Consider the following 18,492-nt stretch of genomic DNA (forward strand, 5'->3'; position numbering starts at 1 on the left):
AAATCAGTGCTGTGGGAATTAGATGTTTTACAGAGTGATGGCATTAGGGGGGGACGGGGACTGTCTTTGTGTCTAGTTGTTTTGACATGAAATGCCCTATAGCGGATCTACAAGGGGCGGTTGCACAAATCTCCTCATCTCCGTTTCAGTCACTGCAGCAGCAGCAGAGACCCTCCTCTGTGTCTGATTGTAGAGGGCTGAGAAAGAGGCCATTTTTGTACTTTTTGTTAAGGGGATAAAAAATATATAACGAAGATATACAGCTGAATAACCTTAGTGAACATTTTTTAAAAAGAAATTGATAACATTTACTAAAGTAAAAGGCTTTCAGTAGAGTTTGCACTTACTTTCACAACTATCCTGAAACAGCTACTATTCCTGCCATACTGCTTGCAAAGAGCTGCAATATGAATTAACTGAAAATCAACTCAAATCTAGATTTATTTGACTCAAGGACACCACTCCAGTCCTTGAAGGTTACTGATTTTAAGTGGATTTGTTCTATCCTTCAAAGAATGCATCCCTTCATTCTTGGAGATATTCCATTACACACAAACAAATGAATAATTAGTCAAGGAAGCTTTAGATATTCCGTATTTGAATACAAACTGCTAATGTTTTATGAAGACTGTTTATATCTTACCGAGTACATATAGCCTCAGCAGCTGTCATTGTTTGAAGCAACATGCCTCCCATAAAAGACCATGGCCATAAATGATTTGATATACATTTATTAAATTAGATAGAATGGGAAATAAGTTGTATAATGCAAACAGTTGAATATGAATAAGAGTAATAAAGAAATGTTTTCAGAATTACAGCAAAACACCCCCAGTACAGCATTACAGGTCAGCCAACACAGGCAATAATATCTAGAAAGGGAAACGCTTAGAATCATCAGCACATAGTCAGACAGAATTGAATAAAAGGTGGCAAGCATCTAGCTAGGCAAAATGTTCCTGAATTTAACTAGTCTTGGATTCTTGGTGAGTTTAAAGCTACTGTCAATGCACATAAGACTTTTAACACAGCTTCTGGGCTGTGAAGAAATGCTGTGGGTTATGTAACAAACTGCCATCACAAAGAACTTAATGAAAAATGCAAGGAAGAGTTGTATGCTGCCTAGCATTTACTTTAAGTGGTAGATAACTGGTGCATTTTCAGCTCTATACCTCAGGAATCTGTATCCCAACTTTGCAAATTTCACTGAAATCCATGGGAACCATTTCCAACTTTGTTTATAGAATCAAAATACATTCATGAATGTACACAAAAACATGGTTGGAATTGTAACAATGCTTGCATCCTACTCTGTTGAGAATGGACTACTCTGTCATTGGAAAGCTTTTCATCCAGCAAAGCTTTCCAACTGGCTGAATGGCAAAAGCCAGGGTCTTTGCCAGTTTGCTTCCCTTCAACCTCCAGTTCCTTTACCCCTTCCAAATAAGTACTCTGGAAAAATGAGAGGAATTCTTCTAAAAATCCTTCTAAAAATATCCTTGTCAGTGGGAAAATGCTGACCAGATTTCAGTAAATAGCCCTATTAGCAAGAAATCCAAACTCCTCATTGGATCTATCTGAACACGGATTTATTTAATTTCAAAGAGCAAGAATACAATCCACTGACATGCTCTTTAAAACATTCCTCACTATCTATCTCTGAGTAAACTTAAACATCTAGAAATAGGTCTAAATTTTCTTTGAATTTTGAAATATATATACTCTTCAGAAATCTCTCTGGACGTACACCGTGCACACATAAAAAAGCAGCAGTCTTCAAGGCTCAATAAATATCCAGAAGCCAACTATCTGTACAGAAATGCATCTCAAAATGCAAACACAAGACTTTAGAAGGTACATGAAGTAACTGTGCCACAGCTTCGCTGAAGCTACTTCATAGCTTACCACCTCCTGGTCCAAAAAGACACTTCATTCACAAGTGAAGCATCACTGAAACATCTCCCTAGCCAAATTTTGCAGCTCACATTATTCCACTGGGATAGTACTATGGTGTATTCCAGATTTTTGGCTCCTTGCTTCTAATTAATAAAATATCTTAAGGGTCTTGGCTAAACAAACTCACAAGAATTCACCAATGTATTACTGATATATGACTGACATTAACTGTAACATTAATCTGACAGTACTGCAAACTATGATGAAAGAAACAGTTGATTTTTAGATGGATACATACCTCTTCTAGAGCTTCTGAAAAGCACTTATTTCATGTAAAAAGCAACAGAAGAGGAAATGATTGATTTAGCATTCACAAATACTAATCCATTAAACTTATGAGAGTAAAATAGCTAGAATTTAAACAAAACAATAAATGGATCTGATACGGTATTTAAAATTATTTTCTCAATATATTTTAACAATTAAAAAAATAAATATTTTAACTATAGCTAGCTCTGCCAGGAGTTTCATGATGATACAGTAAAGCATTTCTAATAGATATTTTCTATTAGAGAGGGGAAAAAAGCAGGAAATAATGAGGTTTTTCTTTTTTCAAAGCAATAAAAATCACGATCACCTTGATGCCTTATTGTCTTCAAAACACCTTAGGAAATTAAAAATAGTCTGGCAATTATAGACAGCATTTAAAAATGTTTAAAACAATAAAAAAATTCAAATAGCATGTAAAATGTGTCTATTAAAGTGCATTGTTTCACTTTTTCCAACCTTAAACAAATATAAACTTTGTTACCTCCAACAGATCTAAAACTCTAATAGAAAATTATTATGTACAGCTTCTGTATATTGGGATTGTATTCTAAATGTGGCATGTCTTCATTTGTGGCAATGAATTTTTTTCATGTTTCACCTCCAATAGAATTAAGGTTAATTGGAATCTTATGAAACCTTACAACAGTGAATATTCCACTGAAATGTTATACCTTAAAATGAATTGTCGAAATGGTAAAAAAAGGTCAAATTTCATCCATACAATATATTGTTCTTTTCAAACCATTATTGTTTATCATAAGGAAATATGTTACATTGGTAATGCTGAATTTCTACGGTATAACATTCCACTGCTTCAATTTTATGAGTTTCTCACAAATATAGCAAACAATCATAAAAACACATCAGGAAGATTTCTGTCACCTTCTGGCATACAAATAGTCCTCAGATTACAATAGCAATTGTGTCATTAAGCAATATGGTCATAAAATGTGACACATGACCACATCACTTAGCAACAGCAATTCCAGCTAGTAATTGAGGACCTCACATGACTATGATGTGGAAAGAGGCACTGAAATGTCATCCCAAGCAAGCAGGCAAAGGGCAAAAGCTATGGGCAGGCCGGTGGTGTGGGTGGGCGCTATAGAATGCAGGTAGGCAAGTTCTCTGGATGGGTACTATGGAATGTGAGTGGGCAGGTGCTGTGGGAGACAGAGTATAACATCTTCATGCGCTCAGGGGCGCCTCGGGAGAAAAAGTGGTGGCAGCAGAAACCATTTGCAAGAGTAACTTGTGATCTCACCTGCCAATTTCCCCAGAGTTTGCTTGTGGGAAGATGGTGATGATGTGACTGCAGAATGCTGCAATGGCTACAACTTTAAGGACCCATCATAAGTCCCCTTCATTCAACTCTATCATAATTTTGAATGGATGCTAAAGAAATGCTCATAACCTGTATGTTTCTGTGTCTTGCAAAACAATGGACTTACTGATTGTAAGTTCAGAAGCACAGCAGCACTTCATGAAGCAATTAAAATTATAAATACATTGCATTGGTGCCCAGTTAGTAGATTGAAAAGTGATCTCTCGTTAGTAAAACTGTGAAAGTTGCAACAAAGCTAGTATTCCTATAGTAGGAAGTATTACAAATTACCCTTAATGCTCAAATATCACTAAACATGCCAAAGGGTGTTGTGATATCACTTTTTGTCTCACAGGAAGGGATTGCTTGAGAGACAGATTGCTTTTAATAAAAGCACTTTATAGAACAGCGGTCTCCCTCATCCCTCAACTGATACTCACCCTACTCCCGGACTTCCAAATGCATAATGCATACAAGTGGAGGAGGAACATTGTTGGTTTTGGAAAGCAAACAAAAAAAAGGTGAGGGAAATTGGCAGAGGTATTTCAACACGACCTTTCATCAGAAATGTGGACAGGGTAGAAGTAATAGCTATAAAATGGCTGAGATTTCTGTAAGGTTATCTGTAAAAACCAATATTCCAATGACCACCCATGACAAAAATGCATCACAGCCTCTCAGATAGGTTGCTTGCTTGGGCATTTCTTTTCCTAACTAAATTCCTGGCTTGGCAAATCAAAATTAAAGGTAACAACAATGAAGAGCAGTATGAGAATGATCTAAGCCTCTTCTGCAATTTGAAGCAAGGAATTGATAGCAGCATCCTTGTTCCCCCTCTGAGCTTCTAGTACTGAACGGATTACTTCTCTGTCCATGTTGGGGAACATATCCTGGATAGATTTTAGATCCTCTTCATTACATACATGTTGAGGGTTGACTGGCGGTGGTGGAACTGCCACAGGTACCATGCCTGGATTACAAACAGCAGGCATCCCTGGAATAAGACAAGAGAATAGAGACTGATTGGAAAATACCAGATCCCAATGAATTTAAATGTGTTGCAATGTGTAAAAGCTCCCCCTTAAGAAATTCAGTTAATTCCAGATGTATAGATAAAAAGCATTTAAGCAGGTACAATAAAATACCAGATACAATTATGGATCATTAAGGTTGTATGAAAGATGTTGGTGAATATTGGAGATGATAAAGAGTCACAGAATAATTGATGAAAGCTGCTCCCCTAGTACACCATGAAACAAATAACTTCCCACCATCCACAACGATTAACCAAAATCAAATTGATTTAATTCCCTAACATCTTTATCATAATACATCTTCTTGCTGGTATCCAAATAGTCATTCTGTTTGTTGATCATCAGTAATTTGAAACTCCATTGATTAATATAGTATATAAATGACATTTTCATTTAAAAATGAAGCTAGTATTATAGAATGTTATGTTATGTTATTATGTTAAATAAAATCATGTCTTTTACTACTGGTAGAAATCCTGATTTTGTGAATTTTATCGACTAACAGTTTTATTAATTAAATTTAGTTTTCTTAACTAATGGTTTAAATGATGATCTAGTCAGTCAGGTGTAGGATACTGGATTCCCCCTCTGCTTCTGACTAATCGGAATCCATTCTTACATGGAATCCTGGGACATTTAAAAAAGTGGAAATTTCCACAAATTAAAAAAATTGCAAACCTAAAACAACTAATCTCTGTGATATGGTCACATTTAAATATGAAAAGCCACCACTGAAAATAAAATATTTCCCCTAAATTTTATGAAGAGTTGATTCAGTGTTGATTATTTGTGATCAATGCAAGCAAGATGAGCAATGTGGCAAATTATTACACTAGAAAATGCTACTGATTTTCAAGAACTATCAGAGTAAGAAGAGAAGGAATGCATTCAGACAGCACAAGAGACCATACTATATCTTGTCAGACAAGGTATACACTCTTCTGTTTTAAGCAGTATGGTTCTTTAAGAGAGAACAAAAAAGAGCTAATCCTTTAAGATGGTTGCCAACTTCTCAAGGCAATTAGCCAGGACTTGCCTGAATCCGCGTGTCCTGCAATAATACTTCCTACATATCAGTCCTGCTTTGCAGTAGTGAAAAGATAAAAGAAGAAATTGACTATTTCCAATTATCTTCAGAGTGAATCAAAGAAACTGGCAAAGGAAACAAGAGTCTGACAAGGATAGGGGAAGAACGGAAAATATATAAATATAACAATTTGTAGGAAATGTTATTTTATCCTTGGAAACATAGTGAATAAACCAAACTTTGCTATTAAAAAAACTTCTTAGCCCAGCTGGTTTCTCACTATTGAAAAGTTAATTAATAATGCCAATAGAAACAGAGGATATTAATTATTTCAACTTCTGAGTTGAAGCTATAATTAGATTTAGATACCACCCTGATAACTGTGAGTGGTTCACAAAATTAAGAAAAGAAGTTAAAATAAAGAACAAGATGGTATTACAACATTGTATTGTGCACTATTATCTTGTTTTTATATTTGAGGGAAACCTCGAATACTGATAATTATTAGGTTTGCTGATAAGCTTCAAATTGATGGAGTGGGAGAAAAAAAATGAACTTAGTCCACAGAAACCTAACTTGAGAAGCTGTTCCCATAATATTTAAATTAGCAATATAGGTAGCAATCCAGATTTTTACAAACTATAATCCAAAATTATTCTGTATACATTTTACTATAGTGCATATAGTATACTCCTATGCATACCATTTTGCAGCATATATCAAGTCAAAGAAAAATCCCAAATAAATACACAATTATAAACTACCTCAAAAGAGCAATCTCCAGAGGCACATTTTCTTTTAGAAAATCATAACTAGTAATTTTCAGGTTTACTACCATTAATTGTACCATGCTTTACAAAAATGCCAACTCATCTTGTGCCTCTTTTCAATTCAATAATACTTTCATTCAAGTAATTTAATTCTGAAAATCAATATTGCCAATTAATACAAACTAACATTAAAACACTTCACTTGCTTTTGAATTTATACAAGCAAATGCCATACAGTATAATCAATAAAGAATTGAAAACAGAATTGTCCATAGTCCATTATTTTCCATTTAAAATGTGCTCTTCAAAGTTTATAATTTGGCATCAGCATGGCTAAAGTACATCAGCTTTCCTAAAGTGATAAGCATATAGATATAAACAATGGCACTTAAACAAAATGAAAATGTAAAAAATGGCAATGGGTTTGATGATACATATTTTTACAAAGCAACAGAGTATAAAAAAATAAATCAATTCATATTATGCAGAAAATATTACAAAATGTAAAGACAATATTCTAATCCAGTCAAGTGCCTTTATATCCTGATCAACCTGTGACCATTTTTGATCCCATAGGAGAAATGAAATATTTTATTTGTGAAATATTTTCTAATGTATCAAAGAGGAAGAGAACTTTCCAAGCTTTATTATTAGCTTTGTATCTGATTCAAATGCTGTATAATCTTGTTTTCTTGGGGGAGGGTTCCTCTGCCCAAACTAAAACTTACGATGAATATTAAACACATATCATAACCAGAGAAGGAGACTATTGTACTATTTTGCTTTGCTTTTCTTCTTCTTTTTCTTCTTCTTCTTTATTTCCTTCTTTAGCCTGGCTGTTCTCAAATTCTGAGGACTGAGCATTTTATTTAATCAAGCAAAGGGCACTTCCTCAAGACACTTGACTGAACATTTTATGCTGTAGTAAGGATGTCACAATACTGACTTTTTAATGATGAATTTAATACTATGTTGCAAGAGAGACAGCGAAAATGCAGCTCACTTTTATTCCTTCCTATTTTTATAATAGAGCAAATGAAACTTGTAAAACATATTTGTCGAAAAAACAAGATGATTACCAGAACTTTTTGTTTTTTTGCAGAGGAATCTAACAAGGTCCAGATGTCCTAGAGTAAACAGGCTTAAATGTAAGCATATTTGGGGTAAAAGGAAGCAAATGATCGATCCTATTACTGTTTGAAACATTTTCCCACAATTGGACTCTATTTATTTAAATTTAAAGGCTGCTCAACTCCAAACAATTGAAAAAGACAAGACAGAAAAATCATTAAATTCTGAATGTCTGGGCCAACATAATACCCACACGTCCAAACCCCACCTCAGATAAAGGTGTCAAGGTTCAGCAGCTACTCTGTCTCCAGGCCCAGGGAAAAAACTAAAATTTGAGGAATTTTAAATGTTAAATTGAAGAACCTGGAGTATGTCCACTCTGCCCATTCTTACTTGATGGGCAGAAAGAAACCTTTAAAGATAGATAACCGGACTTTATACCATGAAGAACTTTATAGGTGAAAATCAGCACTGAGATTTACACCTGTAAGACAACTGGCAAGCAGTACAGCTCACAAAACAGGAATAGCCTACGGCATATTGTAATATGCTCATCACTGCCACCATGGACCAGCTGTATATTTATGTATCTAGCAATGGCTTCACATTTGCATATATCTCTAGATGACATGAAAAAGTGACTAACACTAAACCAATCTCTCTGTGTGTCTCTCTCTCTACACACACACATTAAAACAAACCTTGAAGCTGTAGTACAACCAGGGACGTGCAGTCAGGGGAGGCAGAGCCTCACCACTGTCATCATGAAAAGAACAAAAAATGTAAAAGGAAAAAGGCGAAAGCTGAGGTCAGGCCGAGCTAGTTGCTGCCAGAGTTACCGTGGATGACTCTGCTTTGTGCTTAACTGTTTAAAAAAGCCTCTAAAAAAGTGCCCTCTACAGGAGGAGGCAGGAGAACGACGTGCCTCATCTAGTCTGGCATTTTATGATCACTCGAGCAGAGTTAAGCAAGGGTTAAAAGGCAAAAAATTCCTGGCGTAGATGAGGCACGTCGTTCTCCTCCTGTAGAAAGCACTTTTAGAGGCTTTTTTAAACAGTTAAGTACTAAGCAGAGTCATCCACGGTGACTCTAGCAGCAACAAGCTCAGCCTGACCTTAGCTCTTGTCTTTTTCCTTTTATATTTTTTTTTTCTTTTCATGATGGCAGGCAAGAGCAGAATTGAAATCCTCTCTGAAACAGCTGGAAAAGGTACGTGTGGGTCGGAGGGAGGAGGAGGAATTCAAACTTCACCCTCCTGGTGCGGGGCTTTGGGCAAAGGCTGGAGGGAAGTGCTCTCCCTCCCCAAGCGTAGTTTGCAGGCAGAGCCACGTTGTCTTTTAAAACCTGTAATCAGTGAAGCTGGGCTGGATCCTTCCGGGGCTGGGGGAAAGTGTGCATGCTCCAGTATGGCTCTTTGACTGGCTTTCTGCCTCCTCCTGTGGTCTCCCTGACTCCCTCCAATCCAACTTTGTGTGTGTGTGCGTGTGTGTCTGTGTGTCTGTGTGTGTTTGAGAGGGGGGAGGGAGGGAGGAATGAGGGGGAGGGAGAAGAAAAAGAAAAAAGGAAACTTATTTAGCAAAGGAGAAAAACAAATGCTGTTACTTTAAATTGGAACTGAGCATGCCTTGCTGTGGAATTCGGGGAGTTGAAGTCCACAAGTCTAAAAAAATTGCTGCCTCACCAGCCATAAACCTCACCGCACGTCACTTGAGTACAGCTCAACAGAAAACAACATAATGGAACTGTTTATTAAGGTGATAATAGAGAACTTAATAAAACAAAAACTTACTTCAAGTTAAGTCTACCTCCAAGTATTAAAATGCTTTCTGGGTAACACAATGTTACTTCATCACATTCAAATATCCCAACCAAGTGTTTCCTATATACCAGGGGTCCCCAAACCCTGGGCCGCACAAGCAGTGGGTGAATGCACAAAGCTGCATTTGCACAAGTAGCACATACACATGTGAAAACATCCCCCCCCCCTGCCGCCACCACTGGTCCGCAGAGCTAGAAAGGTTGGGGACCGCTGCTATATACAACACAAAGCATATTTATACTTCAATTCTCACTTTGCTATAGGTATCAACTTTAGAAGAATAGGACCAACTCTATTCATAAAATGTGCACTAAGATGACAAAGTTACTTTTGGGGGAGTAAAGGATATTGGAAAAAGACAATGCACATTATTTCCAACTATTTTTAAAAATGTAACAAAATACATAATAGCTGAGGAAATTCCTTTCTCTGAAAGTATGAAACTTAAAATTCAATAACTAACTTCCAGAATGTTTGTCCAGTAAAAGGAGTGTGCAAAAACATTCTAGGCTCATTTTTATTTTTAAATGCTGGCCTTTTTCCAGGCTCCAAATAAAAGAGATCCATTTTTAACATTGCTTATTTGCAATGATTCGAGAGTCCAGAGTCCTTTAATTAAGTTGGTTTTTAATGCATATTGTCCAGTTTTGCCAATCAAGTAGCAAGAACAGTTCCATCCTCAATGCTCAGAAAAGAAAGAGTAAAGCCCAAGGAAAAACAATAGTGACTTAATCATCTGCTGAAACACAGACAATGGTAGGTCCTAATCACCAAAGTGCCTTGATGAGACTGTATTGGGAATCTATATTCAGAGGCAATTCTGAATAGTTGATATCAAAACTAAGAACTAATGAAAATTCTTCTGAAATATGTACTTGTTTGGTTGGTAGAGCTAATGAACTACTTTTCTTTCAAAATCATGTATTGAGGGGCAAATTAAAATTCATAGTCTGTACTCTGTGTGTTGTTTTTTGGGTTCTATTGTATTCTGCACATCTTTTCTGCTGCTGCTGCTGTTCATAGACTATGCTGAAATGAAATCATGCTGCATGTTGGATGTTTGTTCAGCTTCTGTAGCTGTTTGTATAAAAAGCCTTTAAAAAGTGTTGTTTCCATTCTTATCAATGACTATTTTTTTAAAAAAATGTTTCAGAAAATTTACATCTTGGCCATTTTTCTGTAGATTTGGTGATAACAAGCAGCTGCCTATCAATCTGGCTTGGTGGTCTTAAAGTCATAAGTAAAGAAGTAAAAGGCTTTTTTCAAATCCTTATTGTTCCTTATGACTAAACATGGGAAATGCTTCAAGTGCCTAAATATATCCCAAGTTTTGTTTTGCTGAAACACAGCCAACTTCATTGGAATGTTTTGACTAAGCCTTATTTTTCTCAAATTTGAAACAGAACATTTTTGCTTGTTTCATCCTCCTTATATTGTCTTCTGATAGCCACATTTTTTCCCTCTAAGAAAAAAATTATTCTCTTCATCTCTTTAATATTTCACTCTTCCTAATCTCAGTACAATTTCACCAAACTAATGAAAGATGAACTATATATGTAAGAATATTATTGAAGCTATAAGGCATATACTTCCAGTGATGATACAGAAGTTGGTACTATATCTTCTGCTCTGCTAATGATGATTATTAAATATATTTAAATGAATTAAATATGTTCATTTAAATAATAAAGTATGTCTATTAAAGATGAATACATTAAAATTAAATTAAGATAAGTAGTTGTTAGTTAATCTTTCTTGAGTAACCACTAGTTTATTTCCATATAGCTATGGTTCTATTACCTACTGAAAATGGAATGGGTTAAGTTATAAGATTACGTATTGTGACATCCTTCTGCAATGTTCTGCATTCCAACATAAAGCATACCATACAAATAAAAAAGTTATACAATATCATGCAGAATTCTTGTTAGATGGGATGGAATGCAAAAAGAATTAAGACAACTTACCCAGAGCAAAATATTCAAGCCCTAAGGACGGATGAAAGTGAGGGAAAAGAATAAGACATGGAAAACAGATATTACTCTGTGTTATATGAGAAATACCCTGGTAGGAAGAAAGCTGGAAAGAATTCCAACAGTTGCCCTTCAGATCTTAAATTCAAGGATTTTGCTTGTTAAATAGCTGTATCTATTATATGAAATCTTCTCAGTATCCATTTAGCTTTGGCCTATTAATAATTTCATACATATTTATTCATAAGATGTACACGACTACCCTTCTTCAAAAACTGTGACTCCAAACAGCATACAACAATAAAAACAAAAACCCAATGGACCCCATGAGAATAACCAGAAATATTGTATCTTGCAGGATGAGCTCATCTACAATAACATCCTGGCCCCAATGCCTCAGGGACCATCCAGGTCTTCAAAGACTTTCTAAAGGCTAACAGGGCCAGAATTACTCAAATCTTTCTGGGTGGGGGCAAGACCTTTCAACAGGACAGATGCTGTAACAGAGAAGGCATGCCTCCGGTAGCATTTTTTTTCAAGAACAGGACATGAAGAATGTCCACTCCTATATGGGAAATGCAGAAAAAAATAGACAAGCAGTTCTGCAAAGATGCTTCTTATGATCTGTGAAAAGCTTTCTATGTGATAATTGCTTTCAATTGTACAGAAGTCTATGGGAACCAGTGCAGTTTATAAGAGGAGATGTTGCATTTGTAAAACAAAGATATGAGTAACCAGTATGGTACAACTAGCATACTAGATGAAGTTTTGCAGAGGGTCTCCTACTCACAGCTGCTGCCTGGTCTTTGAATAGGACCTGCAAGTCCAAAAGGAACCCCTGCACATACTGGATCTGAGCAGGGGTGTGCAACCTGCTCTCCCCCCGCCTGATCTAAAAATGGAAAATTTCCAGTTATCAGACATGACAATTCAAAACCCACAGCCATTTGATCTTGCCAGTTGAGCAAAAGGCTATTCTTTTAATTCAGATACCCACAACCACCAGGAACTGAGGCAGAACAGCATCATTTGGATGAGCAGGAGCAGAGATGTACTTTCCTAGCATACTTTCCTAGAGATTTCATGTAGATGTAAAAACAACAACAACTAAGGTGGAGTCTTGAAGCACACCCCAAAGCATGTGGCTAGGATTAGACTGCTTACCACCTACCAACAGCACGCAGAACTGATCCCAGAGAAGGAAGGGAGCCACAATAACATCCCTTTCCCAACTCCCTTAGCACGTCCAGAAAGATACAAAGCTTGATGATACTGAAAGCTGGTGAAATATCAAGGAAAGCTGGGATGGATCCAATATCTGCCATCCAATCATCAACAAGTATGCGGTCTCAGTATTATGATTTGGCTGGAAACCAGACTAAAAGCGATCTAGATTATTCACTTCCTCTAAGATCCTTTGAAAGCTGCAAGCCAATCATAATTTTGACAACTTTCCTTGAAAAGAGAAAGTTAGAAACTGGATGGCAATTAACCAGTTCTATTGAACCCCAGGATAGTTTTTTATGCAAGAGGCTGAAAGAACATTTTTTTGGTTCATTCTGGTCTGTTCTCCTGCATCTCTTCATTTTGTTGACTCATCCCATCCAACTTTCTTGTTCTAACTCAGAAGTGTCTTATCAATGATAGTTTCTATTTTCAAGAACTACAGAAGACTTGTCTGTTAAAAAATAGAAATAAGCCAAATATATTACTAATATGATTATATAAAGGTCATTGAACCATTTATCTCAACATGGGTAAGTTAATGCTGAGTGGTAGATTGAAGAAGGGATTTGATCCCTATCTGTATTAATTTACAAATCTTCATGTATTCTGCATGAAATTCTAAAACACATTCAGCTGTCGCAATACAGCACTGCTGATGTAAATTGGTTGCTATTTGTAAATTGAAAAGAACATTTCATAAATTCTAATAGCTTATGCCACAAGAAATTTGCTTTTTTGTACTACAAGATTTGCTAATTTTTAATTCAGATGACAAATATATATTACTCCATTTATTAATTCATTCAATTTCTCTAACACCCTCTTATAAGTCTTACAACAGTATACAAAAAATAAAATAAATATCATTTCATCATCATAATACACAATGAAATCTGTTAATTTTCTAGCTTTTTCTCCATTTGCCTCAGATGACTCTAACAAATTATCAACCCTACCTAAAACTTACAAATTCATCTTGCTGACCTCTAATATAATATCCTACCCTTCCTTCCCTAAAATATCCCACCCTTTCTTCCTAAAAATATTTACGTTATTTTGAACAGAGCTGGCAAGCAAGAATCTGCAGCTAAAACTATGTACTAGAGAAGTATATATCCTTCACCACTTTTTCCGATACTTGGTAGGGTAGAACCTATACTTGTACCAGCACTTAGTCAAATTCAATTTTGATCTTCTGTGATTGCCACTCTATCTTTTCCCTCTTAATCTTCTGAAGTTCCTTAAGTAGATCAGTGAAACAGTTCAGAATCTGTTTTTAAAAAAAGAGGCCTCAAAAGAGCAATTCTGTTCAATACCTTGGTCATTTCTACTAGTTGTGTCACAGAATTGCCTGCTAAATCATTGGGAAAATCCTAAGAAAATAACTCAGAAAATCTGCAGTGTCCAGCAAGTGCCCGGAGTACCTGGATCTTCATTTTATTCATTGGAAACATAACATCACTCTGTAGAATACACTTTCAAATGAATCCATGCTTGCAAAAAAAAATTCAGTTCAAAAGAAAAGGAAAGTCATGTGAGAACATATGGGTAGTCCTCATTTAGCGACTGTTTCATTTAGTGATCATTTGCAGTGATGGAAAAGAAACCTTACCTTTATGACCTTTGAGGGTCATAAAAGCATAAAAGAAAAGTTGAAGTAATATCCTTAGCACAGTTAGGATTTCACTTACTGACTGTTTCACTTAACAACCATATTGCCAGTCCCAACTCTGCCTGCTAAACAAGGATTATCTATTTTCCATGCATGAACAATTATATTATGGAACAATTGCCATTCAAGTAGTTCATGCCTAAAGTGAAACACATTTGTTTTGCTCCATAGAAAGGAGAAAAGGGGTTGTTTATTCTAGGCAACAGTGGATGTGGTGATGTGGGGGGGAAAAGAATGGGAAAAAGCCAAGCCCATTGGAACCAGCATCTAATGGGGAGCAGGGAAAAAAGAAAGAAGGGAAGCTGCTAAGAAGACCGAGAGGGTAGACAGACCAGTGAGATATGCTGACTGGGACATTAGCTACAGCAACAGCAATGGAAAAGAGACAGCTGTTAGTATTAGTACGAGAATACATACATCTCAATTTTTTTAACATCAAACATCCCAAATTAACAGAGGCAATATGTAGGAAAAGGGATGGCAGAACTTGGGGGCAGAATGAAAAGGGAGATCAGACTAGAATCCCTATTTAGCTATAAGAAAATTAAGGCCAACCCCTCCCTTGAGTATCGTTGACCCTTCTCTAACTCTAAACAGGTGCCAACCATTAGTTGCGAAGATTTCTGTACACAGGTTTTCAGCAATAAATCATTTGAATTGAACCTTCACGTGTGGATATTGTCTTTCACACCTGACACAACACCTCTTCTTCTTTATATGCCTAATCAAAAGTTAGTAGAACACATTGCTTATTTGTGAAACATGCCATAAAAGTTTTAAAAGTATTCAGGTTGAGAAGAATTTGTGTATAGTAGCACTAGAAAAAGCAACGATTGGGGGGAAAACATCTCCTTGGGAAAAAGTCCCAAGATTACCTAAAATAATAATGCTCCTGACAAAGAAAAGTCAGCACTGAAGAATAAAGACACGGAAATGCCATAGGGGCTGTGGAATCATGTGAATGTAGAAGAACAAGACAGAAAAATGCAGTGCATTCTGCCTGCCATAACATTGCTATTTGGAACACACTATTATTAACTTATTATTAAAAACCAAACCTTAGGCCTTTTACATGTCTCTCCTCCATGGGAAAAAGGAGAATGTCTGAACAGAACTATAATGTAGTTAGTGATATCAAAAGTGTTTTTGCACAAGTTATAATCATAACTTAAATTGGTTTATTTTATCTTGTCCAAAACTCTGTAATAAATTTAAGAGGAGGGGCTGGTACTGAAATCCTTCCTCTGGCCTCCCATCTTAGAATATTTGGCAGGAGCTTTCAAACAATGGTTCTTTGCTGCTGTGGCTTGTTTTTTTTTTACATCCAAAGAGCATATTGAGCTGGGTTTTGATGGAGAGGGGTAGCTGGTGAAGAGTTTCCCTAACATATACTGGCCTTCTTCCTGAACAACCTATTTTCTAACAACCAGTCAGACACTCCAGAAATGGGCCTTAGGGGTCAAAACATCTTATCAGCAGTTTTATATGACATTTGGGACAAACCAAGCAAATCACTTAACCACTAGTCAACTTAATGGTACTTAACCCTCTGCTTAGCATTATGTGTGAATATACCCTAGAGTTAATGGAAATAAACTATAGTTTATTTCTTCTTTATTATTTTTCTTCCAATATTCATAATTAAAACAAATAATAGTTTAATCAAGTTGAGATTACTTAGCAAGCTACAGCTTATTTAAACTGGAATTAAAAGTTTCTCTTTCTAGCTCAAGGATGTCAAACTCATGGGCCGCGAACCAGATGCGTCACATGCCCGATTTAGCGAAGGGGAAAAAGTCGTGATATGTCATGTGATGATGCCATGACAATGCAAGTTTAACACCCCTGTTCTAGCTGCACTTAGGGTGTTGTGGGATACAATGGCTCAAAGGTAGCCCAAAAATTATCGAAGCTCATTCTCACAGTATGACATTCACAGTTTAGATTTACATCAAAACTAAAGTCATAGTATATAACTTTTACATTGGCCTCACTGAAGCTTTGTAGACAACTTGAAAAAAATATATTTCAGTTACTTCACAGAACTCTGTTTATTTTTTAAAAATAAAATTGTTTTTTTTTTTAATGTGTGCATTAAAAATGGAAAATGTATCATACCTGTAATAGGTACATATCCAACTCCTTGCTGATATACTGTTGGCATCAGGACCACTGGCTGGGGCTGCATCATCATAGCAGCTGGTAAAGACTGGATTTTCAAATAGGAAATAATAGGATAATGGAAAAGAGTATTTTAAAATATATACTACAAAAAAAGGCAGGTGGAAAGAAAAGTATCTGAATAAGTCATTACTAGCTAGTAATAGTTTCTTTCTCGCTTATTCTCCATTAAACAATATTTTATGATTCAGTTATTCAACTCCTAGCCAAAGCCAATAGCTTAAGTTGCCTAGCTTACCGTGTAGGACATGACCAGGTTAATCATTCCTTCTTTGTCATCTCCCTGCCTTCCACTCAGGCTATACCATTCATCTTCTACTTTTCCTTGTTTCAGTGACTCAGGAATAGTAATATGGGTCCAAGCAATGCGATCATCTATTGAAAAAGCTCTCTGAAAAACAGAAGAAAACTAAATACATGAATATTTTCCAAAAGATGGTTTTCCTAAATGTTAGATCAGATGAGGTAACATAAAATTGCAATCCTCTTTTTTTTCAGAAGCAGGTTAATTTCTTCCCAGGAAATTAAGTCAATTTAGAGGGAGGAATATTACCCTATACACTCACAGATAAACCCAGAATTTTAGGTGTCAAAATATACCCCAAAAATTGAATGTTGATGGACTTATCCATATGGTAATACATTTTAAAGTACTCATATATCTCGTATGTATATGCATATAAACCTACCTGCTGCTAAGAAGAGTCTTGAATTTTTAACCAAAATACCATGAAATTATGGCATTTTGGTGCCTCACTTTTTGTGATGCACATAATGAAATTTGGTGCCTCACTTTTTGTGATGCACATAATGAAATTTGGTGCCTCGCTTTTTGTGATATTTTGGTTAAAAATTTGAGGGTTAGCATACTTGAAGATGAAGAATAAAACCAGAAAACATGAATCACATCGACTGAATTCCTGCTTTAATATGCCCAGCTATATGTACTTTCGACACCTTCAAGCATTAGCATGATTATATGAAAAATATTCCATTGCTAAACATAGGTAAAAGGTTAGATGTATTTGAGAAGCAAGCTGAAAATAGATAAAAATTTATACTCTTGCTCATATATGTGCAGGTAAATATACAACTAAAGCTTTTGTTATTTTATTTATTTTTAATCTCTATGGAAGACAAGCATATTATAAATGAAGTTGCTGAGAATTTTAGCCTCTAGGGATAAGATCTGTAGCAATCTTCACTTAATCCTTCAGGAGAAGTAAGAGGAAATTTGAGACACTTCATCTCTAAATTGCTATTTAGTTTCTATGGCACATTGTTCTTCACGGTATTAATGTTGATTTTTCAAAGGGGACTGATATGGAAAACAATGACTGACAAGAGAAAAAATAGTCAATCTTAAAAAGAGAATACTTTTTTTACCTTAATAAGTCACCTAGTTTAATAAAGTCCTACTATTGCACATTCCCCCCCCCCCTTCAATTGTGTCTGATACTTGGAGATTCTCTGGAAAAGTCTCTGCCATTTTCTTGGCAGTTTTTCAGAAGAGGTTTGCTTCCATTTCTGTGGAGAGACTGGCCCAAGGTCACCTTTGTGTCTAAAGTAGAACTAGAAATCATGATCTCCTGGTTTCTAGCGTGATGTCTTAACCACTATGCCAAACTGATTCTTTAGCATTTTGGTATGTTAATTTCCTTCAGATTAAAAAAAAAAAGCAGAGTAGTGTATATTTTCAGTAGATTTGAATGAAGAAAAAATAAAACAGAAGTTATCACAAACCACATAGAATAGGGTTTATTTGCACCAAGGTATTAGATATGTCTGCAGAAAATTGTTTTTGTAAGTCAGTTGCCAAAATAATAATACAATTTTCATTGTTCATATTTTGTTATTTTGGAATTATAGACTTTGGAAATCTAACTGTATGCAATTACATAACATTATCATTTTTGTAACGTCACAAGAATTCAACAGTATGGCTGGTTTTATAGTAGCTTACTTCTGAATTGAGGAACATGTGAAATAATTACAAATTCAGAAAAATAAAGGAGAAAAATGGAATATAGTTGTATAAATAGGAGTTGCATTACAGCTACTCTCTGCTTGACAAAGATACAAGACCAAAATTTTTGGAAAGGAAAAAAAGGAAAGAGATAAAAGGAATAAGTTTTATAGTAAGTCATACCATAACAATATCTACTTCA

General features: G+C 35.7%; 1 protein-coding gene across 2 annotated transcripts in view; it reads right to left on the reverse strand.

The window, feature by feature from the left end:
- Nucleotides 1–715: 715 nt before the first annotated feature.
- TOLLIP (toll interacting protein) overlaps nt 716–18,492 on the reverse strand; it is a 36,371-nt gene continuing 18,594 nt past the window's right edge. For both annotated transcript variants that reach the window (XM_032221769.1, XM_032221778.1), the window contains 3 exons: nt 16,563–16,715; nt 16,262–16,352; nt 716–4,544 (listed from right to left, as the gene is read on the reverse strand). In XM_032221769.1, the coding sequence (XP_032077660.1) occupies nt 4,330–4,544; nt 16,262–16,352; nt 16,563–16,715 (459 nt within the window). In that variant the 3' untranslated portion in view covers nt 716–4,329. The remainder of the gene's footprint in view (nt 4,545–16,261; nt 16,353–16,562; nt 16,716–18,492) is intronic.

This window comes from Thamnophis elegans, chromosome 1 (genome assembly GCF_009769535.1).
Source record: "Thamnophis elegans isolate rThaEle1 chromosome 1, rThaEle1.pri, whole genome shotgun sequence".
In the NCBI taxonomy this organism is placed as follows: domain Eukaryota; kingdom Metazoa; phylum Chordata; class Lepidosauria; order Squamata; family Colubridae; genus Thamnophis; species Thamnophis elegans.